At 41.5% G+C, this 26,234-nt stretch overlaps 1 protein-coding gene across 1 annotated transcript in view; it reads left to right on the forward strand.

Annotated features, from left to right (window-relative positions):
- PRKCI (protein kinase C iota) overlaps nucleotides 1–26,234 on the forward strand; it is an 88,153-nt gene that overhangs the window by 42,647 nt on the left and 19,272 nt on the right. The window contains exons 7-12 of the mRNA XM_066601017.1: nucleotides 452–503; nucleotides 2,532–2,590; nucleotides 7,205–7,381; nucleotides 16,039–16,136; nucleotides 18,440–18,526; nucleotides 20,848–20,983. Coding sequence (XP_066457114.1) covers nucleotides 452–503; nucleotides 2,532–2,590; nucleotides 7,205–7,381; nucleotides 16,039–16,136; nucleotides 18,440–18,526; nucleotides 20,848–20,983 — 609 coding nt within the window. The remainder of the gene's footprint in view (nucleotides 1–451; nucleotides 504–2,531; nucleotides 2,591–7,204; nucleotides 7,382–16,038; nucleotides 16,137–18,439; nucleotides 18,527–20,847; nucleotides 20,984–26,234) is intronic.

The following is a 26,234-nucleotide window of genomic DNA, read 5'->3' on the forward strand; positions in this document are numbered from 1 at the left end:
TCCGGATCTCCTTTCTTCGGCACGCCGGCAGCATGCCGCGCGCATGCACCGTGCACTCAATTTTCTTTTTTGGAACTCCTACTCTCCCGCATCGGAGATCGGGAATTCAGCTGCGGGTGTGCCGCGGATCCGGACGGCTTCCATAGGCTTCAATAGAAGCCTGCGGGAGACCCGCACTTAAATGGAGCATGCCGCGGGTGTTTTCCCGCACACGCAATTCGCCCCTCAGGGGAAAATGACATCCGCAGGTATTTAACTACCTGCGGGTGTCCAATGCATCCCTATGGGGCGCGGATCACGCGTGCGGGTGACCCGCTGCGGATCTGTCCCCGTGGACATGAGGCCTTAGAGTGAGATAAATCTACCCTGAGGTAAACTTGTGACATAAGGCTTTTATAAAAGTAATATATAGTTGTGCAATTCTGTAACAGACTGTATTTTCTTGTTGCAGGAACCAATTTTACCTATGGAAACTCCAAGCATGAATCCACAAGTTGAGCCAGGTATATGACAAAGCGCTATATAAAAATAATTAGATGCAATCCAAATTACTTAAAACTCATTGCAAATTTGGTTTATTTGCAAAATTTGCCAACTTTCAACTGTTTAAAAAAAACAAAAAAATAAGTGTTTTTTCCAAATTCAGCAGCATGTAAAAAAAGTTCTGATACTGTAGTAGTTAAAAATGGAGGTGGTGGAAAACCCTTTAATGAGCCACAGCTAGTACTTAGAGCACCTTTTGCAGTTAAGACCTGCTATAAACATTGATGCATAGCCAGATACCAGGTTCTGACAGCGTTCCTGAGGAGTCTTAAGCCCCATTTACACGCAACGATTATCACTCAAAATTTGCTCAAACGATAATCATTGCATGTAAATGCTACCATCGTTGGCTTTATGTCCGAACGATTTTTAGTTGAGCATAAAATCCATTGTTTGGCAGAAGAGCTGATGGCAGGGACCGCAGGCTGTGTTCTCCACGAGAGTGTTGATAACATTGTATTCAGCTGCAGTCCTGTGGCAGAACAAAGGGGCTGTATGCAGATAACAGACCACCTGCTGTTATCTGCATACACGGAAAGGAGGCTCATTTACATGTAAATGTAGCTAATAAGCTGCTAATGGGCATTAGTCCCTATTAGCAGCTCATGCAAAATGATCGCTCAAACTGTCATTCTCCCTATCTTTTGAACACATTTTGAGCGATCATCTTTGCATGTAAACAGGGCTTTAGCCTGGTGTTGGGATGTCAAGAAGGCTGAATTGGATTTTTTTTTTTTAAGTGTCCTTAGATAACCCCTTCTAACTTAGCTTAGTGGCTAATACGCATGTAATTATCATGATGCAGATACAATGTTGGTAGACCACTGATACAGAGACTTCTAAACAGTGGACTGGTGCAGGTAAATATATTCAGCTCACATCTGCCCATTTCTCTGCTGGAATTGATATGTGTGCTTCTATGTTAAGTCATAAAACTAGAGAATTGAAAGGAAAATTGAACTCTATGGTGCTTTAGTCCAAACTATAACACCACGCTAGAGATCTGTGCATGAAATGGCCAATATGCATAAATGACTTACTGAATGACAGATGTTGGATGCCAACAGTATGTTAACACATCTCAGCTCACCAAAGATCCTTAGAAAAATGTCAATTTTTTTAAATCAGTGTAATTACCCTAAAATACAGTACAGGAATGTGTTCCTCATTTTGTTTTGGATGTTTTGATATACAATTTGTATAGCCTCTGATTACAGGGCGCATATGGCGACTGTTTATGTCGGCAGAAAGTGTTAAAAACTACGACCTCTCCTCTGGGTCCTCGGCTGTGACTAACCGCCTATGACCTGACATGCTCCTGCTACATTGCAGGAGCTTTAATCCTGTATTGTATTTTTACCATCATCTGGAATTGAAGCCCCGGACCAGTGCTTGGTCCTTAAGGGCCATTTACACAAAACGATTATCGCTCAAAATTTGCTCAAACAAACTAAATTGAGCAATAATTGTCCCGTGTAAATGCAAAAAAATAGTTTACTATTCTTTCACTTCTCATTATCACTGACTTTCAGTCAGCATTAGAAACCTCGCTGGATTGTGGGATTCTTGCTCAGTGCAAATGCTCCCTTCTCAGCGCTTTACTTAGCAAAGCGCTGAGCGAGAATCCCGCAATCCAGCTGCGTTTTCTCCCTGTCTAAACACCCTGTACGAGTGCCAACGACCTTTAGCGGTGACGTCAGCGTTCGTGCAGTTCTTTAGACTACTCTTGTCCCGTCTAAATGGGGTAATATTGGGTTAATGGAAGAGCAGTAGGTGATTGTAACAGACTGCCAGCAGTTATAGTTGGAAAATCAACAATAAATGAATTTAAGCATAGATGTATGCTAAGAGAGAAACCATGTAAGGGCAGACTAAATGAATCATGTGGTCTTATTCTGCCATCAATACTGTTTTCTATGGTTCTATGTTGCTTCGAAAACAATCCCAGAATGAAGATCACTAAACCATCATTTTTTTTTCTTTTCCAGAATCCACTTATAGACATAGGAGTCAAAATAATATAGACCAGGATGGTGAAGAGAAAGAGGTAAATCACTGACTTGTGTTACACTTCTACTTTTTATTGTGTGTTTTTTTTTTTTTTTTTTTTTTTTTTTTTAAATACCCTTTGTTTGTATCCCAACACTGTTTGGTCATCTGTGTTGGAAAGGAAAGAAATAATCCGTAATAGTACGCTCTGTGCTAGTAACTGTATGCTCACTGCTGCCCTGCGAGGAGAGAAATACAGTACATTGCTTGTTCAAGACAACAGTGGCCAGTAATACTGACTGTCCTATAGCTGCTACTTTTATTATCCAGTGTACTTGAAATTGCGTACAGTCGTGCCTTGGGTTAAGAGCTTAATTTGTTCCATGACACAGCTCTAAACCCAAAACACTCTTAGCTCAAATCAATTTTCCCCATTGAAATGAATAGAAAAGCCATTAATCCGTTCCGGATCGCGAAGCTCTCCCACTAATTTCAATGGGGATGGCGTTGTCCCATTAAAACAATAGGATGCTGGCACCCCCGTAGTGATTTTCGGGGAAGAGCTTTAACTATAAGCCCTTCCCTGAAAAATCATCCCTAGCTGTAGTAAAAATATATACTCGCCTGTCTGCCGGGGCTCAAGCGCGTCTACCCACTGCTTGTTCTCCCTGCGCTGCTCTGAAGGGAGAACAAGCGGCGGCTAGACACGCCTGAGCCCCGGCAGCGGCAAACAGGTGAGTATATTTTTTTTTTTACTACAGCTAGGGAAGATTTTCAGGAAATGGCTTATATTTAAAGCCCTTCCCCGAAAAATCACTGCAGGGGTTGCTGGCAGACCATTGCTTTCAATTCGGCCACCGGCAGCAGCCACCAGCCACAGCCCCATTGAGAGTAAGGCTCTTAACCCAAGCTTTTGCTCTTAAATTAGAGCAAAAATTCGGGAGAGAGAGCCTGCTCTGAAGTCAAAAAGCTTGTAAGCTGAGGCACTTTGAACCCAAGGTATCACTGTATATTTCTTGGAATCCTATAAGATCATGCCTTTTAGAATGACTTGTAAGCATTACTCAGCTGGGTACCTTCTTCGCTGGAAGGCTTTCCAATTTCTAATTCTTTAGTTTGGATAGTTTCAGTTCTAATGCAGCTTCATGATGTCCGTGCAGTTGCAAAGACATTATATGCAGGACAGATGTTTTAAGATATTTGGTCTACAAGTGATTAAGTGTGGTGGTCACTAGTGGAAAATCATTGTTTGCATTCACATGGCCGTATTTGTACCTTTTTGGTATATACATCTTTTCAAGAACAATCCACTTAATTTTCCCTGACTGGTTGTGATCCCATGTTTGCCAAACTGTATGAAGATTTAACACAGGCTGAAAATAAGGCTGTAGAAATACCCCTTTGGGTAAGAAATTCTCAAGTGACGAGCATAAGGGGCGAGCTAAAGCAGCTCTACAATGTGCTCCCCTCGGGAAATAACTTCACATCTCATCTTCTTAAACTTCTGCAAATGTGTCTTGTGGAAATTGCACTGAATTGTACTGAAGTCTGACTTGTAAGATGTGGCTGGAGTTTTCCTGCCTGTTAGGATTGTGTTTTTAGTAGGAATATACTGCAAGTCATGTGAAGTAAGACAGTCCAGTTAATAGTCTTATAAATTTGTCGGCTCCTTACTGGCACTTTTAGAAGACTCCTGTGGATACGTTTTAGAAATAAGAAATGTTGCTGTAACCCACTTTTCTAGGATGCACTCACGCTGTGTAGAAAGCGTGGTGTACGTTGAATGCAGCTGATTAAGCGGGCGTATTTTGGTCATATTTCTTCTTCCAGGATTACTTTTTATCACCTATGTGATGTTACCTGCTCTAGTAGAAATAGACTAAAGTATTCTATAAGTGATGCCTTTATTAGCCAACAATCTTATATACTGTATGTGTGTGTATATAATATTATATATGTGCATGTATATACGTTTGTTGTAAAAAAAAAAAAAAACAACCCTTTAAGCAGTTGATTGGAGCATTGATATGTTATTACAATATCAGAGCAAAAGGATATTTATTTGCATAAAACTGACCCCTTGAAGGGAGGCTCTAGTACCCTGTTGGGCCATTTCTACATCCACTGATTCCAACATCTCCTAAGGGCTCATGTCCATGACCGGTTTTTCCACCCCTTATTACACATGCGTTGCACGAGTGCATGATATGCGGTGAATGGAATCAGTGAAAGTCGGTGAATTTTCATTAATCCATGTGCATATGCACGAGAAAGAGATTAGCATGCTCTATTTCATCGATAATTCACTGACACGACCATCCAGCTTCTCGCATTCCAATAATGCTTCCCCTCTGAAACTGTTAACTGGGACGAAATCTCAATTGCACCGTAGAGGTGTCTAGTGGTCCACAAGCTCCGCACAAGAGGAAAAAGAGGTCACTACACACATGGAGCCTCTGAGAGCCTTTTATAGCCAAGGGTGGAACCACTTTTAGGACCCAGAATGGCAAGACCATTCATCTAATCACACCACAACTCTAATCATTTACATATCTGCCTAAGGCCTCCTGCAGACGGCCGGGGTCAGATCCCGCTGTGAGAATACTTGCAGTGGGATGCAAGCTGTGCCCCTGCAGTGACCACCGCGGCTCACCACCTCCCGGCTTCTTCTCCGCTCTGCTATGTGCCGGCTTCCATCCAGCTGGCGCATGCGCAGGGTCGGCACGGCAAAGGTGTCGTTTCTGTGCGGGCTTCTGCAAGGCTCACACAGAAATAAAACATGCCGCAATTTGTTTACCACGCAAGTTTTTTATGTGGACAAATCTCGGCCGTCTGCATAGGATTGCATTATCCAATGCAGTCCCATGGCAGCATGCACGGGCGGAAATTCTATGGGAGATCCGGCCGCAGAGTTTCCACGTGTGCAGGAGGCCTAAGATGTAACTGCATGCCTGAATGACAACTGCTTCTAGGTGCTTGATTGATTTATTTTGTGAGGGTGTACATTTTAGTATTAGAAATTTTATGTTGCAAATTAAAAAAAAATCCAATTCCCCCCCCCCCCCCTCCCCATCATTCTGCACTCCATAACTCATAATGACAAAGTGACAACAATGTTTAGAAATTTATTTATTTATTTTAAATGTTTTGCATTAACATAATTATTCAGACCCTGTACTTGGTACTTTAATTGAAGCATCTTTTGGCAGCAATTACAGCCTCCAGACTTCTTTTGGTGTGTTGATTTTGGGGGTTTTCCACCATTCTCTGCAGATCATCTCAAGCTCTCAGTTGCATGGGGACAGTCTGTGGACAGCCATTGTCAAGTCTCCAGAGAAATTCAATTGGGTTCTAGCCATGGTACTGGGTCAGGGTCATTGTATTATCGGAAGGTGCACATTCTGCCCAGGTTTTCATTAAAAGTATCTCTGTACTTTGCTCCACTCAGTTTATCAACCCTGATCGGTCTCCCGGTCCCAGCCACTGAAAAACACCCCCACAACATGATGCTGCCACCTCCATGCTTCACCGTAGCGATGATATTGGGGAGCTGATTAGTAGTTCTTGGTTTCTTCCAGACATAATGCTTAGAATTGAGGCTACATATTTAAATCTTGGTTTTCATCAGACCAGGAAATCTTTTTCGCACAGTCTAATAGTCTTTTATGTGCTTTTGACAAACTCCCAGAGGGGCTTTCATGTGTATTCTACTAAAAAAGGAACATCTCTCTGGCCAGTCTGCCATAAAACCCAGATGGGTGGAGGCTGCAGTGATGGTTGACCTTTTTGGAGAGTTTCTCCATTCAGTACACAGGAACTTTGGAGCTCAGCCAGAGTGACCATTGGGTTTTTGGTCGCCTCTCTTACCAAGGCCATTCTCGCCCAATTACTTACTTTGGTGGGTCAGCCAGCTATAGGAAGAGTCCTGGTTGTGCCAAACTTCTTCCACTTAAGAATTATGGAGGCCGCTGCGCTCTTGGGAACTTTCAGAGCAGCAGAAATATTTTTGTAGCCTTCTCTGGATCTGTACCTCCACACAATCCTGTCTCTGAGCTCTACAGGCAGTTCTTTCCTCCTCATGTCTTGGTTTTGGCTCTGATATACATTCTGAGCTGTGAGACCTTATATAGACAGCACTGTGGATTTTAAAATTATGCACAATAAACTGAATTTACCTCAGGTGACTCCAATCAAGGTGCAGAAACATCTGAAAGATGATCAAGAGAAATGTGATGCCTCCAGAGCTAGATTTCATAAATGCCATATCAAAGGGTCTGAATACTTATGAAAAATTAACATTTTTGCATTGACATGTTTTTAAAACAAATATACAAAGATTTCTAACATTCTCTTGTCACTTTGTCATTATGGGGTACTGAGTGCAGATTGATGGGGAAAACTTTTACTTTTTTCACATTTTGTTATGTTGTGGTCTTGTGCAAATTTTAAAATAAAATTCAAAGTGTCGGAAGACTTTCCAAATGTATTGTGTGTGTATGATTGATATAGAAGTATATAATATAGATTTATCTTTATGCTTAGTTTGTCTTCAAGAATCTTTCATAAAAGCTGCTGTTATCCTCTTCTTTTAGCAGTTTCTGCTATGTGAATAGAAGGTAAATTGATCTAACATATAAAAATTTTTTCTTTTTTTTTTCTTTTTTTTAAACAGGCAAGGAGCAGCAGGGACAGTGATAAACCCCCCTCCAGCCTAGGATTACAAGATTTTGATTTGCTCCGAGTTATTGGAAGAGGAAGCTACGCAAAGGTCTTGCTAGTACGGTTGAAAAAGACAGAGCGCATCTATGCAATGAAGGTGGTAAAAAAGGAACTAGTGAATGATGACGAGGTAGGTATTAAATATATACTCTGTTCTGTTGATCCCCTCATTAATAGGTTGACATTTTCTTTTTTGCGTACTAGTACTTTTCCATTTATATTGGAGGTCTTAGGGCACATTTAGACGACCGAATATCGGGGGGGTATTCACGCCGGCCAATATATGGCGTCTCTCTCTGCAGGGGGAGGAGGCTAGGAGAGTCGGGAGCAGTGCTCTGAACTCCTGCCCCCTCTCCGCCCCTCTGCACTATTTGCAATGAGGAGGCGGGACAGGGTGGGGCTAAGTTCCAAGAATTAGCTACGCCCCTGTCCCGCCTCTCCTCATTGATAGTGTAGGGGGGTGGAGAGGAGGCAGAAAGGGGGCGGGAGCTCAGAGCACTGCTCCCGACTCTTCCAGCCTCCTCCCCCTGCAGAGAGACGCCGTATATCGGCCGGCGTGAATACCCGCCCGATATACGGTCGTCTGAATGCGCCCTTAAAGGAAGGAATGAAAATTATCAGAAGATTACCTACTGTATAAATCAAGTTAATGTTAAAGTGTTTATTTTTTTTTCTTCAATTTTAGGTGTTGATAAATCATGCAATTAAACATTGCAGGGGAAAAATAGTTTTAAACAATCCCAATATCCAAAAGTTTTCAAACTGACCACGAAGTCTACTAGTCTGACACTCCTTGTTCTATAGAGGGAACTCTTTAGCAGTCATCTTATTATCATCACAGGAAGGATTACAGTAAAAGGTTCTGCCTATATATAGATACCCTGTTTCCCTGAAAATAAGACATACCCGGAAAATAAGACATAGCATGATTTTCCAGAATTTTTGAGGATCCAAATGATTTTTCTGGCTTTTTGAGGATGCTTGAAATATAAGCCCTACTCCAAAATTAAGCCCTGCTAACAGTTAATTAAAAAAGTCAATTTAAATAGTGTCCAGGCAACTATACATGTAAAAAAAGTTAAACCTTTTTGAACAAAAATTAATATAAGACACTGTCTTATTTTCGGGGAAACACGGTAGCACGGGATCCACCATTCCTAATAGGTGATGTTCACAGATTAACTACTCCCACTGCCTCTTGTCCATTGTCTGTGCCTCATGAGTTCTGTTGTAAAGTAACTTTTAACCCTTTCCAACCCAATTTCCCTGCCACCCGCACACTCCCCAGCTCTTATTTATTTTGGGTGGCAATGTGTGTTGTGGATTCTTTGGGATGACTCAACAGAAACACCTATAAAAATGATCTCTTATAATGATTTTATTAGTAGGTTTTTGAAAATTAAACACAAGTTGAGTGTTTTCACATCAGGAAGATTTGTAATAATCCTGTAAATATATGTATATTACATTTTATATAATCCATTTCTAACTTCTCAAATGATGGCTATCTTTGTAATACAGTGCCATACAGAGGCATCATATAACTGCATACAATGTGTATAGCATGTGTTTCTAACACTATGCAGGACAAGATTCCAATGTCAGAGATTGTTCTGCATATGCGTATTGGACCATGCAGAAGAAAGCCCCGATGTAGCATGTACACTATGTAATATACTTATGCAGGAGAGAGCTTCGACATTAGAGCTTTCTTCTGCATAGTGTGATATACATATACATAAGAGAGCACCGACATCGGCAAAGTGTTAGAAACGTGTCGGATCTTGTCAGTAATGGGAGCTATACAGGAAAATCTCGAATGTCAGACAAGGCTCAACACTACTTTAGAAAGAGTTAAATGTTGTAGAAAGAGTTAAATGTTGTTAACTGCAGCAAAGGCAAGATGGCCCCCCTCAGTCATGTATAGACAATAGAATAAAAAAATGGAATGTTTCATGACCGGGTCTTTGTACAAAGAAATATAGGTAATACATTCTCTTTAAGGGGTTGTTTTAGTATTAAAATGTTTCAATTGAACAGTTGAGAAAAATACGTAGCACATTATGGCCCCCTGCACACGGGCGGAAATTCTGCAGCGGGATTTCCCGCAGAATTTCCACCCGTGCCCGCCTGGATAGGATTGCAGTGCAAAACACAATCCTATGCACACAGCCGCGATTTGTCTGCGTGAAAACACACGCGGAAAACAAATCGCGGCATGTTCTATTTTTGTATGGGTCTCACAGAGGCCCGCACAGAAATGTCAGTAGTGCCAGGCTGGACCCTTTCTGTGCATGACTCAGCAGCCGGCGCATAGCAGAGACTGAATAAGCCAGGATCGGGTGAGCCGCAGGCCTCTACAGGGGCACGGGACTGCATCCCGCTGCGAGAATTCTCGCAGCTGGATCGGCCCGCCCGTCTGCAGGCGGCCTATGCCTGTTTAGGGAGATTGTTTGCCTGAGAATGGATACAGTAGTGTGTATCCTGATAAGAGTCCCTAAAAGGAGAGAAAATAAAGCAAATATGAAGCATTAATTATAAACAAATAGTCCAAAATTGTGCTGAGTCCTAAAATCACATTCTAAGTAAAGGTGTATGTCAACTAGTTCAGTCCTCTAGTTTAGAACCAGCTATTAAAGTGTGGTACGGCTCCTATCTAACTACATATCCCAGTATGACCAAGCAATTGTAGATGTGAAATATTTGTGTATCGAAAAGTGAAGATTTCTATTTTTTTGTAGATGAATGAAATTTATTCTTTACTCTTCCTTTAGCAGGGATAGAAAGTTTTTCCTTCAGTTTTTAGTTATTCTCATTTGTGGTGGGCGTTAATAAATGAATAAGACATAATGCTAAGGGAGCCTATTGGAATCCGGGCCCTTTTACACTGAACAATAATTTAGATTCTCTCTGGATCATGAGAATCTAAGTGATAATTGTTCGGTGTAAAAGCCGGTAGCGACTGAACGGCGAATGATAATTCGTTCGTTGAGGAGTTTCTGCAGGCATAAAAGTCAAACAGAGGGGGGGGGGGGGGAGGGATCTCCAGCCCACTCCGCCTCCACTCACTGAGTGATCCTCAACATTTCAACATTCCATCCTTTTTCTTGTTTTTCTTTTCTTCTTTTTTTTTTTTTTTTATGGAAAGCAAGCTGCTGCCAGAAAGGCCTGGCAGCATCTCCTTCCCTTTCTTTTCTAATAATGCCTTTTTGTGGGGGATTCGGGCAGAATATCTCTTCAAATGGGGGCAATCCTGCATAGCCAGCTTTACTGAAAGGGTGTTGGTTTGTATCTTTTTCTAAAGGTAGGAAAGATAGTTAAAGGTTGTGCTCGCTGGGTTGATCCTGCTGCCCCAGCATTGCCATTCCGATACTCCCTTCTAGGTTTTGTTGATGTGGCCGACAGCATGTATCATGGGCCTGCCACCACTGCAGTTATATAAAACAGTCCAGCAGTGTGGACCAGAACTGCAGCACTGGGGGATCATACCAGTGAGTGTAGCTTTTACTTTTTTTAATCACTATTTAAGGCTGGGTTCACACAATGCGGATTTGCTGCGGAAATTTGGTCCGGAATTTTGCTGCAGCAAGTCCGCCTGTGGCCACTAATCCTGGGATTGACCAGCCATGTGGATGAGATTTCTAGCTGGGAATACGTCCTGTGTGACCCCAGCCTTAACCCCTTGAGTGGAGAGTTTCTTACCACCCTGTCGTGCCCACCAGGTCATGTTTTTTAAATGGTCTAATCGTTTAATTTCAACTACCATATATACTCAAGTATAAGCCTAGTTTTCTAGCACATTTTTTTATGTTGAAAAGCCCCCCCCCTCCTCCCCCCCCCGGCTTATACTCGAGTGAGGTTAAAAAAAACAAAAAAAAAAACACACACAATACTCGCCTCCCAGCCGGCATTGTGTCCCCAGTGCGATGGTCTCCCCAGCAGTGCGGCAAGCCGCTTGAGAATTCTTTCCGCTGTCATCTCCCAGCTCGGCTTTGAATTTCTCCGCTGTCATTGCTGTGTAAGTAAGCGCTGTGATTGGATCAAGTTCCTGCCAATCACAGCTGGCGCTCGATCATTCACAGTCATACAGTGAATGACATCACTGAATGGCTGTGATTGGTTTATCGAGCGCCAGCTGTGATTGGCTGGCACTCGATCCAATCACACCGCTTACCTACACAGCGCTGACGGGGGATTTCAAAGCCGAGCACGGAGATGACAGCGGGGAGAATTCTCAAACATCTTGCTGCACCGCCGGGGAGACCATTGCGCCGGGGACACACACACCGGCTGATAGGTGAGTATATACTCAAGTATAGCTAGGCTTATACTCCAGTTAATACGTTTTACCAGTTTTTTGTGGTAAAACTTATTGTCTCGGCTTATATTCGGGTCGGCTAATACTTGAGTATATATGGTAATTTGCAGTCGCGTTCCAAGAGCCATAACTTTTTCATTTTTTCATTGACACAGCCATAATAGGGCTTGTTTTTTTGCAGGACAAGTTGTACTTTTTGATGGCATCATTTTTGCGTATATATAATGTATTGCATAACTTTTGTAAAAAAATTTGTAGGGAGATTGGGGGGAACAAAAGAAATCCAAAAAACAAATGGCAGAATTTCTTTTTTTACAGCGTTCACTGTGCAGAATAAATAGTGTGATAACATTATTCTCTGAGTCACACGATTCTGGCGATACCAAGTTTATACAGTTTTTTTTTATGTTTTATTATTTTTGTACATTTTAAAACATTTTTTTCTTGAAGGTTTGCGTCGCCACATTCCAAGAGCCGTATTATTTTTTTTTTCCATTGCCGGAACTCTAGAGGGGCTTGTTTTTTGCGGGATGAACTCCAGTCTTCATTTATCTAATTCTTTAGAACATGTAAAATTTTGATTGCTTTTTATTCCATTTTTTTTCTAGTGTCAAGATTAACAAAATCTGTAATTCTGGCATGTTTTTTTTATTTTTCACTGCATTCTCTGAGCAGTATAAATAATATATTAAAGTAATTCTACAGGCCGGTACAATTATGCCAATACCAAATTGTAATAGTTTTTTTTTTTTTTCTTTTTCACGACTTTTTCACACTTAAAAAAAAAACAAAAAAAAAACTAATAAGTTTAGATCCCCCTCCTTTTTGCCATATCTATAATAAAAAAATCTAAATCATAAAAGAAAAATACATATTTGGTATCGCCGCGTCCGTAAATGTCCGATCTATAAAAATAGTAGTGCATTATTCACCACATGGTGAACGTCGTCTGAAAAAAAAAAAAAAAAGCCACAAATGCACTTTTTCAGCACCCTGTCTCCCAGAAAAAATGCAATAAAAAGCAATCAAAAAGTCGTATGTATTCCGAATTAGCACCAACGTAAACTACAGAACATCCTGCAAAAAAGGAGCCCTTGATCAAGTACGTCGACGGAAAAATAAAGTTATTGCGCGCAGAAAATGCAGCAGAAAATAATTTAAAAAAATTAAATGTCTGGAAAAAAAATACAAGTACTACACCAAAAAAAACCTATGTAGGTTTGGTTTTGTAGTAATCGCACTGACCCATAGAATACAGCTGTCATGTAGTTTTGGTTGCAGTTTGTACGCCGTAGAAACAAAACGCACTGAAAGATGGCGAAATGTCTTTTTTCCCCCTTCATTTTACTCCACTTAAGATTTTGTAAAAGTTTTTCACTACATTATATGGTACTTTTAATGCCACCATTGAAAAATACAACTCGTCCCGCAAAAAACAAGCCTTCATACAGCGACGTCTATGAATAAGTAGAGGAGGTTTTATTTATTTTTTAAACGGGGGGAGGAAAAAAGAAATGAGGGGGAAAAAAAGGGGGCCGTGTCATTAAGGGGTTAAATAATGTACTTCCTTCTCTGGGTCATTACTTTGTAAAAAAAAATTAAAAACCATATTACACGTGGTATAACTGCGTCGTAAAGGGAGACAATTGTTTTTTTTGTTTGTTTTTTAAATTTTTAAACTTTTTTTTTTTTCTGTCACATTCCGGGGGTCCGATGGTGACAGCCCTTTACATGCTGCAGTCACATAGACTGCAGCATGTAAAGGGTTAACACAGCAGAGATCGGAGGTTTTCTCTGATATAAGAGCTGGTGCCTGGCTGTCCTCTGACAGCCAATCACCAGCTCTCCCTGCCACAGAGACCATGGGCTTGCTTCTGACAAGCCGATGGTCTCTATGGCAACCTGTGAACAAACCAGTGCAGGAGTTTGAATTCAGAAGCGGGAGATTGCCGTCAGATCGGCAATATCTTCCTGCTTCTGTTTTTCAAAGTCCTGCACTGGTTCTCTGTGGGACTGTGCAGGCAAAGCACAATGCCACAGCTTGTGGCATTGTGCTCTGCAGCTCCCATAGTGATAGCTCGGAAATCATCCGGGCTATATCGCTATGGGCAGTGGAGCTCGTCCCGGAAAATTTCCGGGCATGCCACTCAAGGGGTTAATGACCTATCTTCAAGTTAGGTTATTGAAGGCTGATCGTCTGGGGTCTGTCGCTTGAAACCAGGCGAAATCTGCAGTAAACGCTGCAATGGAAAACGCTGCGTTTCTGCAAACGCCTGTGTGTGGGAGGCCTAAGTTCTCATGTCCATGGGAAAAATATGGCCCGTGTGGATTTCTGCTGCAGATGCACTATAAATTGTCTTTTTTTTGCATGCAGGAGATCAATTAAGATCGAGGACAATTGAGCCCATCCCCACGTGATCAGCGTTAAAATGGAGCATGTTGCGTTTTAATTCCTGCGTGGGGCAATCCGCAAATCACTTAAAAATACCATCCACAGCTACTTAATTAACTGGGGGTGGTCAATGATATCCTATTGGCAATTTTATATGCAGATCACGCGTGCAGGAGACCGTGCGGATTTAATAAATCTATTTTTCCCGTGGACACTGGGCCTTAGGCTGTATCCGAACAGGCGATAGCGAGATTGCTGCTATTAAATAGCTGCGATACCGCTGTTATGTACACGTGATTTTGAAGCGTCAGTGATTCTTTTTTTTTTTTCCTTGAAAAAATGCAGCATTGCGTCACTGCTGCGTGCGGTTTTTTCATGAGATAAAATTGCGCAATTTTGTAGCAAGAAAATTAATAGGACTTTCTAATGTTAAAATCGCATAGCATGAAAATCACAAGTTTGTGCCATGCGATGCGAGAAAGTAGCAGCCTCTATAGGGAAACGTGGGCTACAAAAAATAGAAAATTGCGGCTGTTTAGAGCATCCCGCGATCTTGTAGTTTTGCGATGTAGTAGACTACAAAACATCGCTCGTGTGGACGAACCCATAGGAAACCATGGGCTTTACATACACACGATTTGTAGCGCTGTCGCATCACTACAAAATCGCCCGTGCGGATACAGCCTAACTCTGTGAAAGTTAGCATGCCACATGATACAATTTTTCATCCACAAAGTGAGAATGTCCTTGACGATTTGTGAGTTCTCTATTTAAGGTTAAGCTTTGTAACTAGAGATGAGCGAGCATACTCGCTAAGGCAAACTACTCTCCCCCCTGCTCTCCCCCGCGCATATATTGTATTTCAGCCGCACTTCAGTAGCGGGGAGCGATTCCAGCAACCTCATTGGTTGTTGGGTACACACCCCCCTTTGGAGATGTGCACGAGCCCCACGAGCCGTGCATGAGTGCTACCTAACGAGCCCCGCGGCCCGTGACATAATTGCTAGCAGCCCCATAGGAGGGTCGGTGGCACCCTGCAGCGCCTGCCAGCGTTACAGTTCTACTGTGTTGTCCACTGTTCTCATGCCCTGCAGGCTGGTGTTCCCTCTTGTGAGATCAGCACAGCACTCCCGGTTACTTAATGTACTCAGCCCGGGTCTGACCACCGACTGTCCGCACCGATCCAGCCTTCTATAATAAGACACACGGGATGTAGCGGATCTGCCGATCAGAATATACTTCTTCCAGGCTTATTATTGAAGGGTTGATCGGTGCGGCCGGTCGGGGGTCACACCACGGCTGAGTACATTAAGTGACCGGGAGTTGCTGTGCTGATCTCACAGCAGGGAACAGACGCCTGCAAGGGGTTCATAACATCGGCCAACAGAGAACAAGTTGCCGACCCTCCTACGGGGCTGCTAGTGCTTATTTAATGGGCTGCGGGGCTTCGTGAGGTAGCAGTCGTGCAGGGCCCGCGGGTCTCCGAAACTAGCACTCGTGCACATCTCCAAAGGGGTGTGTGTACCCAACAACCAATGAGGTTGCTGGAATCGCTCCCCGCTACTGAAGTGCGGCTGATATACAATATATGCCTCCCCCGCCGTCACCCGAATCTTTAGAGACGAGCGGGCAGGTACTCGCTCGAGTAGTTTGCCTTAGCGGGTACGCTCGCTCATCTCTATTTGTAACCTCTTTTAAGGATGTGTGATGCAAGCTCTCAGTTATGGTGCACTGTAAAGTTATGGAAGCTAATGTATGTCTGAAAGTTTTCGCATTCCTCTGTGTCGTGACACCTTTACAATTTGTTGGTGCACACAGCTAAATGCATTTCAGTAGTCAAGGCCATGCAAGCTCATGACTTTCTATCTATGTCAACCTGACGGCTATCAGGAACCGTAAACATTAATACAATGAACTCAACCTGATAAAAGTGATTCATCTTAAGGAGCTGGATGACCACCTTTCACATTATTTTATTATTTGGGTTTTTGTCCTGGAATTATTACTTTTGTGTGTGCAGTATTTTTTTTTCTCATGATATGGGATAATTAATGTTAGGTTTTTTTTTTGTATCTAGGATATTGACTGGGTTCAAACAGAGAAGCATGTGTTTGAACAGGCCTCAAACCATCCCTTCCTTGTTGGGCTGCACTCCTGTTTCCAAACAGAAAGCAGGTATGCTGTGTATAGAGCACGGACGTCTTCCTACTGCGGATTATGTACTTTAGAAACATAGACCTCCATTTGTCCATTTATTGCTGTGTTGATATATGGTTTAGAGCTGATTTGCAGTGAGATCACATTCTTTAACCGTGAGTGCAGAAGCGCAAGTTAACTATAGAGTGTTGTAGCTTATAAATTGCCCTTTTGGCATTTTTATATTGGTTGTCTTCTAGTTTTATAACTTGGGAAATATACGGCCTTGTAGACTAAGGGTTATTATAATCAGTGAGACAAATAAAAGGCCATGAATTGCTTTTTTAGCTTCTTCTCTTTTAATCAATGTATGTTTTGAAATAAAACATTGCTCTAATCTGTTTTTTATTAACTTTTAAAAAAAAAAAAAATTTCTGCTATGATTACACTATTTTCCAGTGGACTGCAAGCTGGAGGACCAAGATTCTTCTAAAGTCAGTCAGGTTAAACAGACTGTTCTTCAGCACTGAATGTAATGACAGAAGGGGGTCTAAAAGTGTGGTGAAACCAACCAGCTGAATATTGCAGGAGGAAGAAGAAGATAGAAGTTCATATCATAGCAGAGAAAGAAGGACATGACTGATTACTTTATTGCAGGAGGCAGAAGTTCAGTGCCTGCACGTATATTGCACAGTTAGCCTTTCCTCCCGGTCACAGACAGCTAACTGTTTAATGTCTTGATCATGCAGTCATTATGGCGGGGAATGTTCTCCACACTAAATCTGCTCTGTATATTGTATGATCAAGACATCACACTGTCAGGCTTCCCTCCTGGGCACAGACTGCTGTTGTAACTGCAGGCGCTGAAAACTTCTCCTCTGGCAATAAAGTAATCATTCATCTCCTCCTGCTCCCAGGTCTGTAACATGAGCTGCTATCCTCTCCCAGCAATAATTTGCTAGCTTCACATCTCCTTCACTCCCCTCCTGTCACTCAGTGTTAAAGAACAGTCAGTTTGCTCGACTGATGGACTTTAGAAGAATGTTGGACCTCCAGCTTAGAGTATTTTGAAAGATACTGTAGGCACAGCTTTTATTAAAGCAAGAAAATCCTAAGTTGTCCACAGTTTAACCCTTTAATGACACAGGGTTTATAGTTACGTATGTATCAGGGGTCAATCTCGCTCCATACAACGCGAATGCCAGCTGTTTCTTACAGCTGACACCCACTTGCAACTGTTACAATTAGCACTGCCCCTGATCGGAGCGGTTCATACTTGAAATGGCAACATCAATTCTGACAGCGCCATTTAAATGCCACAATCAGTGTTCAGGGGCTCTGTATAACATTCCCCCGTGATGAGATCGCAAGGTGTGTGTGGTTGCCATAGCAGCCGGGGCCTTATGGTGTGTCTTAATAGATGGTCAGATTGTGGTATAATGTAATACTATGGTGTTACATTATACTGCAGGAGCGATCAAAGCATCGCAAGTCCTTGTCCCCTGAGGGGACAAAAAGTTTAAATCAGTTTAAACACTTTTTTAAAAAAATTATTTAAAAAAAAATTAAAGGTAATAAGTTGAAACACATCTGGGGATTTGGTTTAGCGCAAAACGCATTTCAGCAATTGGTAGACCAAATGAGGTTTTCGGCCAATCCAGGTGCCATTTAGCCCTTCACAGGTATGAAGATAATATCCTGAACTCTGCAAACTATCTTTCCAAATACACTATGTTATGCAGTGTATATTGTTTTAAGTAATTGTACCTGATTTGTAGACTTGAACCATGTTTGTTACACTCAGGTTTGTCACTGAATAATATAATTTGATATGTTCTGGTGTTCTCAATAAAACGAGTTAAAAAAAAAAATGAAACACCCCTTCTTTGCCATAATTGTAATAAAAAAAAATTCCCCCCCCCCTCCTTCCCCCAAGAAAAAGAAATAAAAGTTTGTTCTATAAAAATAATGAGTTATTTACCCTGCACGGCATATGTCATTAAAAGAAACCAAAAAACAAATATCTGCAATTTTCTTTTATCTGCCCCCACTTCAATCACCTCTAGCTCTTGCTTGATAGTTGCTAGAGCTGTGATAGTCGTCTTGTTTTAAAGCCATGATTGAAATTCTAGCCTGAGCTAAAGGTGTTATTATAGCTTCCTCTGTAGTTGTATTGCAATACTGTCTTTTTTCCTAAAGCCTGAGCACAGCTATTTAAGGGATTGAATGAATATACATTTGTTACTTGTACATAACTGTATATATTTCTATTTAACGGTCATCACATGTTTTGGCAGTGACTATATTCTATTTATGGATGTGCTTATTTTGCTTTGTTTCAGACTGTTCTTTGTTATTGAATATGTAAATGGAGGAGATCTGATGTTTCACATGCAACGTCAAAGGAAACTTCCAGAAGAACATGCAAGGTTTGTTTTGCTTAGATAATGTGCCAAATCAACATAGGAAGAAGGAAAACTTTAAAAAGTTAAACCCCCTGGAGTGTGAAGGGGTTATGTACAACAGAGGTGCACATGGTTAGTAAGGCACAGGCTGAGAAGCTGATCCCACTCCATACATGGCGGGTGTTGGCTGTCTTTAACAACTGACACTGCCGCAACAGCCATGAATAGAGTTCACGCCAATCGTGGCTGTTAACTCTTTAAATGGCCCAATTGTTGATGCGAGGTACCAAATGGTGCACACTCGCCTCAAGTAGTTATGCAATACCTAAATATTGCAGTCTATGGTATAAGTGGTCAAATGATCACAAGTTCAAGTTGCCTTATGTGACAAAAAATAAAAAAAAATTAAAAATAAGTGGTACTACTAATGACCTAATTTGAAATAAAATGACAATTTCTGATGATACATTCCCTTTAAACTTGCAAGTGGAGGGTTGGCTAAATACAATGTGTTTGTTCAGTGAACGTAGCTACAGGTAACTACACTTAGCACACACTATAGCGTTGTGAACAATAAGTGTTTATACTAGTGAAGGCAAAATTTGAACAGAATGTATGCAAACTGATGGGAAAATGAATATCCTCTCTAGAAATAAATAGTAAATGTTTACTGCACCATTCCATTGCAGTTTCTTTGAGAAAAAAAAAAGGAAATCCATACACACATCAGGCTAGATGATTGTCCAAATAATTGCTAGGGTTTGGGTGTTCTTACTCTGTATAAGGCCTTGTTCACATGAGCGCGGTTTTCGCAGATTAGAGTCTCTTCTAGAAAAACCAATGGTTTCCTATAGACGCATTCACATGAAGGAATTTCAGACGTGCTAAATACTCACACCAATCAAAGCTAGGACATGCGTGGCTACAATGCCTGCATCTAAGGTCTGTGCTGTGAGAAAAGAGGACCTGACCTATCTTTGGTGCGCGATTCACAGGAATTTCCCTAGACTCCTATGGGAGCAGGAGTCTAGGGAAATTCTGTGCAGGAGAATGAGATTACAAATTTCTGCTGATGGAAGGAATTGCCCACTGCTTACAGCGGAACATTTAAGACGTGCTGCCCAGAAGCACATTTTAAATGTCCTGCTGTATACTCCTGTTAGTCCCTGCAGGGATGGTGGGAAGCCCTGGGGAATGAGGGGAAGCAATAGGGAACTCCCTTCACCTTTCTCCCCAAGGAGAGGGAGGGAGAGGGAAGGGGGTGGGGTGGGTGGGATGATAGGGCTTTACTTGGGTCTTCCCTGGGAGTGGGCAGGACTGGAGGGTTCTGCCATCTAGCTCCGCCCCCTCTCTTTGCTATGGGGAATCCCTGTGAGAAGCTTTATTGCCGAACCCCCTCTCTAGCCCCACTGACTCTGTGCTATGGGGATATCCCTTGGGGATCACTAGAGCAGGGCTATGGGGGATTCTTTCCCTAGCGAGGAGAAATATGGGGAAATCCTAAAGCCCTGCAGGGCTTCTTTATCTACGCCGGGAGCAACTGCACTTTTTTAAGTGATCAGGAGATTTTTTTTTTATTGTAGAGATTTTAGTGTAGTGTAGGTATGATTTTTAAAAAATTTTTTTTTTTTTGCACACCTATACTGCGCTAAAACCACGCTCGTGTGAACGAGGCCTCACAGGTAGGAATCTGAACTGCCAATTGTCACTACCAGGGGTCTAATTTTGTATACAGTTGCATACATCACCAATTGATGTAAATAGAAGCTTTGTACAGATCAGCCTTCTAGTTGTGACAAGTTGAGGTTCATTGCATGTGGAGATACCTGGAAATCGAGCTCTCTAATTGCAAAAATGAATGAAGTTTTCAAGTATATTAAACAGATGAAAATCACTTATCTATTGTAACAGTAGGTTAAAGCTGTAATTAGCTGCTTGTGAATCTAAGTCCCTGCCTACATGTAAAATACATTATTCGTGAGAATCTGTTATCCTCAGTTTTAACGCCGTCTTTGTAGGTCGTTTCTGTTTTAGTTGGGTCTGTATATGTGAGCTGACTAACTGATCGGCGCACATAGTTATAATCGTTATTTTGTCCTGCAGAGATATGAAATGGTTTTTGAGCAACGTACTGTGTAGCAAATAGAAATCTCTGTGTCACACTAACGGGTTCATGTTCTGCACACCTCTCTATTGCAATGCTGATATTTGGCGGTATGGCGTGGTTAAGCGTATTTTACAATTCCAGTCCAACACTTCCACTGTATGTAAGAACACAAGCAGAATCCACCCAGTTGTTTCTCTTCCATCTTTCTGGTGGTAATAGACTCTTTCCTCCCTTTTAGGTTTTACTCTGCAGAAATCAGTCTGGCATTAAACTACCTCCACGAGCGAGGAATTATTTATAGAGACTTAAAGCTGGACAACGTCTTATTGGATTCTGAAGGGCACATAAAACTTACTGACTATGGCATGTGCAAGGTGAGGAACATGATTTATGGTTATTTGTCCAATGAAGCGAACACTTTCTCTGGCCACGGTCGCTGCAAAACTACTACATATCAGCTATCAAATATTAGGAGTAATGAATGGAAAGTAGGCTTTGGCTCCATTGGGGAAAAATATCAGTTTTTAGAGGTTTTTCTTATAGCAGAAATTGAACCATGTAGCTTTTGATACAAGACAAAGGACCACCCAGCTCTTCTTTCTTTCTTTTTTTTTTTCCCTCTTACCAAATGCTCTTGAAAGGATTAAAATATGGCCCATGCTGAGCAAAGCAATGTCAACCATAAGTCAGCCTATGCTTCAGAGATTGCCTTGTGTAATGTAAAGAAGTACTTACATTCTCACTGTTAAATTGATGAAACACCAGCAGACTCTTTCCTGGTACTATATACTGTATAGTCCAGTACAAATTAGCTGAACAAAAGGAACTCACTGGCTGTGTGTGTGTATGTATGCATATATATATATATATATATATATATATATATATATATAAAAATTATAATGTGTGTGTGTATCTCTCTTTTTCTTTTTTCTGTGTTTATATAGCATCAGCTATGTGCACAGTGCTGTGCTGCTGATTGTATATAGTATTGTAGTATACTCCTTTTACAGACTTCTGTCCTGTTACTGGAGAGAATCGGCGGGGTGTATATCCTGGAATACATGCGGTACATGTAGCGCTGCACCATTTTATGTTTAGAGACAATTGTGCCCTAAATTACAGAAAACAATAAAAATATTGAAATCTAATTGAAACCATTAGTAGAATCATGGAATCATAGAATGATCGTTAGAAGGGATCTCCAGAGTCATTGCGTCCAACCCCCTGCTCAGTGCAGGATTTACTAAATCATCCCAGACAGATATCTGTCCAGCCTTTGAACACTTCCATTGAAAGAGAACTCGCCACCTCCTGTGGTAACCTGTTCCACTCATTGACCACCCTCCCTGTCAAAGTTTTTTTTTTTCCTAATATCTAATTTGTGTCTCCTCCCTTTAGTAAATGGTGCATATTGTATAAGTACTATTGACAGTTTTTCATCAATCCCCCTCCTTTTTTTCTCCCCCACCAGCATTTACTTTTAGGCTCTGTCCTCATAAGGTTTTTAATATACACTTTATAGCATGTACATTAAATGTACATGCATAAGTTTTAATGCTTTTTTTTTTTTTTTCCAATTATAAGCATGTACATTAAACGTATAGTCATGTTTTCCAAGTTTGTCTTTAGATTACAAATATATACATTTTTCACAGTAAAATATTTATTTTTAAAAAATCTTGTAGTTGAACACATTTTCTTTCATTCTAAAAACTTGCAGAAATCTACAGCTGTATGTATCTATATATATATATATATATATATATATATATATATATATATGTATATATATGTATATATATATATATGTATATATATATATATATCTCCTTATACGTTAAGCTTGCTTTTTTATTTTTTTTGTGGTTAGAAAAGTGCGGGATGCTGAGTTTTTCTGTTGCACAAAAAAATATGTACAGAAAACAAATGGAAGTCGAATGTTGCCCAAAGTATATACACTGTTGAATCGCAGTTGGCCAATTATATTCTATAGGTACATCAAGCAATAAGTCATAAAACTTTTTTTTTTTTTTTTTTTATATACAGACGTGGCTAAAACATGTTGCAAATAGCACCCTTGATAGAATCTGTTGTGATATGTATCTGCATCATTATTACTGCTGAATAATTTTATTAAAATAATGCGATACTTCTGTTCTACATTATCTATCTCTATGTATCTGCACTTTGTCATGGTGATGGTTTAGATTTCTATCCATATACTGTACCTGCTTCTTGTGGAGATGCAGGTTCAGAACTTAGTGAGCATTTCCAGTGAAGCCTATTCTCCCTCCTCCCTTCCTGTGTTTTTACCCTTTACTCTGAGAATACAGCACTGAAGTCAAATAATACTGACAAGCCATGACCATAGATGCCTTCGGCAGTTCTCAGAAGCAAGTTAGCATGACTGCAGGACAGAAAACACGGGTTTGTTGAGCTAAAGCCAGGAGTGGATTCAAACTATATGGGAAATATAAAGGGAGGACATAAACCAGAGGTGCACAATCTGGGGCCCAGAGGCCTCATGCGATGACCATCTCTGTGGGCCCCCAGCCAATTGGACACATAAATGCTTGTCCTCTGTTTCTGCTCAAATATAGTTTTCATATAGGAGAAGAGGAGTGACACACCGCTCAGGAGACGAGAGAGCAAGTTCTAACAGTGCATCATGCAGCCTACTGTGGGTCTACCCATACATCAGAGGAATGGGTCCCTTCACCTGCTTGGCATTCCAGAAAGGAGAGGTGGCCATCTATGCATGAGTTCTGAAGCACTAGGTTGTTGCCATTACCACAAACTCAAAACCTACAGCGGAGAGAGTCGCATGCATGGAAGGCCCCCCACATCTCTGGAGTGCCCATTAGGGATAAAGGGGACACCCATTCTATCGATAAATGCAGGTCCCTCCTCCGGGACTCCCACCTATCAGACACTTATGACATATACTTTTAATATGCCATATACTGTATGATTACAGTGGTAATGCCTCTTTAAGTATTTTTGTCATCCTTTTGGGGGTGATTCAGTATAATAATGTAGCCCTTATAAACTCTTGGGGGTTCCTAGACTAGATTCTCATAAAAGCTGACCACAGACATCAACCTTACAACTCAGAATGTGGAGTGTTTCCTGTGCAGTTCTTTTCTTAAATTTGAATTTTATAACCCTGATCATGAGCCTGTGCTACCTAAAATAGCACTTAAATCTATTTGGGTGGACCTTTTTCTGAACAAAAGTAGGAATATTTGGCTTATGAAAACAAAATAATGATTAGAATTTTCCAATTTTGCGGAAAAAAAATCCAAATGATTATGAACGCATTGTTCAAACAACCAAAATGTCGCTTGCACACCTGGATGTCTCCTAACAGAGTTCACCGCAATCTAACTGATTACGTCTTGGGCCCCCTAAAAGTGGAAAAGTTCAGTTCTAGCAGAAAAAAATGTTCCCAGGCGCAGATTCTGGTTCTGGCCACCAACAGATTGTTGCCAAAATCAAACTACGCTTCTGCAATCGCAGCAGCAGCATTGAAGGTCACCACAGACTCTGTGCTTCTGGTTTAAGTAGTAGAATAAAGCATTATTTCGAATTGCTTAATATTAGAGATCAGCGAGTATACTCGCTAAGGCTAACTACTCGAGCGAGTAGTGCCTTAGCCGAGTATCTACCTGCTCGTATCTAAAGATTCGGGACCGGCGCGGGTGACAGGTGAGTTGCGGGGGGGAGAGGGAGAGGGAGATCTCCCCTCTGTTCCTCCCCGCTCTCCCCCGCTGGCCCCCGAATCTTTAGAGACGAGTAGGGAGATACTCGGCTAAGGCACTACTCGCTCATCTCTACTTAATACCTTTTAAATTAAAATCCATTACATTCTAAACAGGAAATGAAAATATACCATGTAAAAAAGCAACCTGGCTATCGGTAGACACCATCCGACATACAACTAGAAGCAAATACTACTGAAAAATGGAATGATTTCTAGTGCCTAAATGCCCAGTTTCAGTGTGAAATGAGGAAACGCAAAGACCTGTTTTGGAATGCATGCTGCATGAATTTGCAAGAAGCAAACAAAAAGGACACACCAGTCAGCTCTACACTCATATTAAAAAGGCTCGTGTTTCTTGTATCGCACACGGCAACCTTACTTTTTGGTCAGAATTGCAAAGAATTTCACGATCTGGAACAAATCAAGCATTGATGGCGGGAATATACAGAAGAACTCTACACAAGCGATCGCGGAAACAATCAACTGCAAGCAGAAGAACTAACAGACTTATAACCTGATATCCTGGAAGATTAAGTTGAGTGGGCACTTAATCAACTTCGAAATCAGAAAGCCTCTGGAATTGATTGCATACCTGCTGGGTTGCTCTAGCCCCTGCTGGTCCAGATGCTAACAGCACTCCGTCGCAAAATTTGGGAAACCAAATCGTGGCCTAAAGATTAGGCAAGGTCAGTTTTCGTGCCACTTCCGAAAAAAAGCGTCCTGATTGAATGCTCAAAGTTCTGCACGATAGCACAAATATTGCTTGCTTGCAAGATCCTACAGAAGATTATTTGAAAAACCGTCTGGTGGAATGGGAATTCCCGGATGCACAAGCTGGTTTTCACAAAGGAAGAGGAACAATAGACCAAATTTGCAAATCTCCTTCTGGTATTCCTGGACCTTTTCCATGATCCATCGGAGGTGCACATATATACTTTTCTGGTTACAGCAAAACCCTTTTACATTGAACATGACCAGCTGTGCCCATGCCTAAGACCAATGGGAGTCCCAGGTCTTCTCGGGCAACTCAGTCATTATGTGCGAACCAAGAGGTTACAGTCAGGACCTCCAATGGTGACATGGAATGGTTCAGAATTTGGAAAGGGATACGCAAAGGCCATCTTTTTTTACCCCTGCATTGGTTAACCTGTACACAGAGGCGATCTTGAGGCAATGCAGTTTAGACAAATCCAACATCAGAGTCAAGATCGGTGGGAAAAAAACCCTCAATCTCAGATATGCAGATGATACGACCTTGTTGGCAGAAAGTCCAGAAGATCTTGAATAACAAATACTAAAAGGTGAAGGGAGTGAAAAAAAAGGCGTATACTAGAATAAGATTATGACAAGAGCCAGTAATGGTAAAGGAAAGATCAAAATCAACAATAAAGAAATCTAAGCGGTTTAAGATTTCGCATTACTTTGGATCGAAAATCGGGACCAGAAGCAAAACAATGAATCACACTGGGTTGCAGCGCAATGTCAAGTATGGGTAAGATCTGGAAGAATGAAGACTTAAGCATTGCAATTAGAGATGAGCGAGCGTACTCGGAAAAGCACTACTCGCTCGAGTAATTTGCTTTATCCGAGTATCGCTGTGCTCGTCCCTGAAGATTCGGGTGCCGCTGCGGCTGACAGGTGAGTCGCAGCGGGGAGCAGGGGAGAGCGGGCGGGAGAGAGGGAGAGAAAGATCTCCCCGCTCTCCCCTGCAGCTCCCCGCTCCGTGCCGGCATCCGAATCTTCAGGGACGAGCACAGCGATACTCGGATAAAGCAAATTACTCGAGCGAGTAGTGCTTTTCCGAGTACGCTCGCTCATCTCTAATTGCAATGAAATGCCAGATGGTCAATGCAGTCTTC

Source organism: Eleutherodactylus coqui, chromosome 1 (assembly GCF_035609145.1).
Source record: "Eleutherodactylus coqui strain aEleCoq1 chromosome 1, aEleCoq1.hap1, whole genome shotgun sequence".
NCBI lineage: Eukaryota > Metazoa > Chordata > Amphibia > Anura > Eleutherodactylidae > Eleutherodactylus > Eleutherodactylus coqui.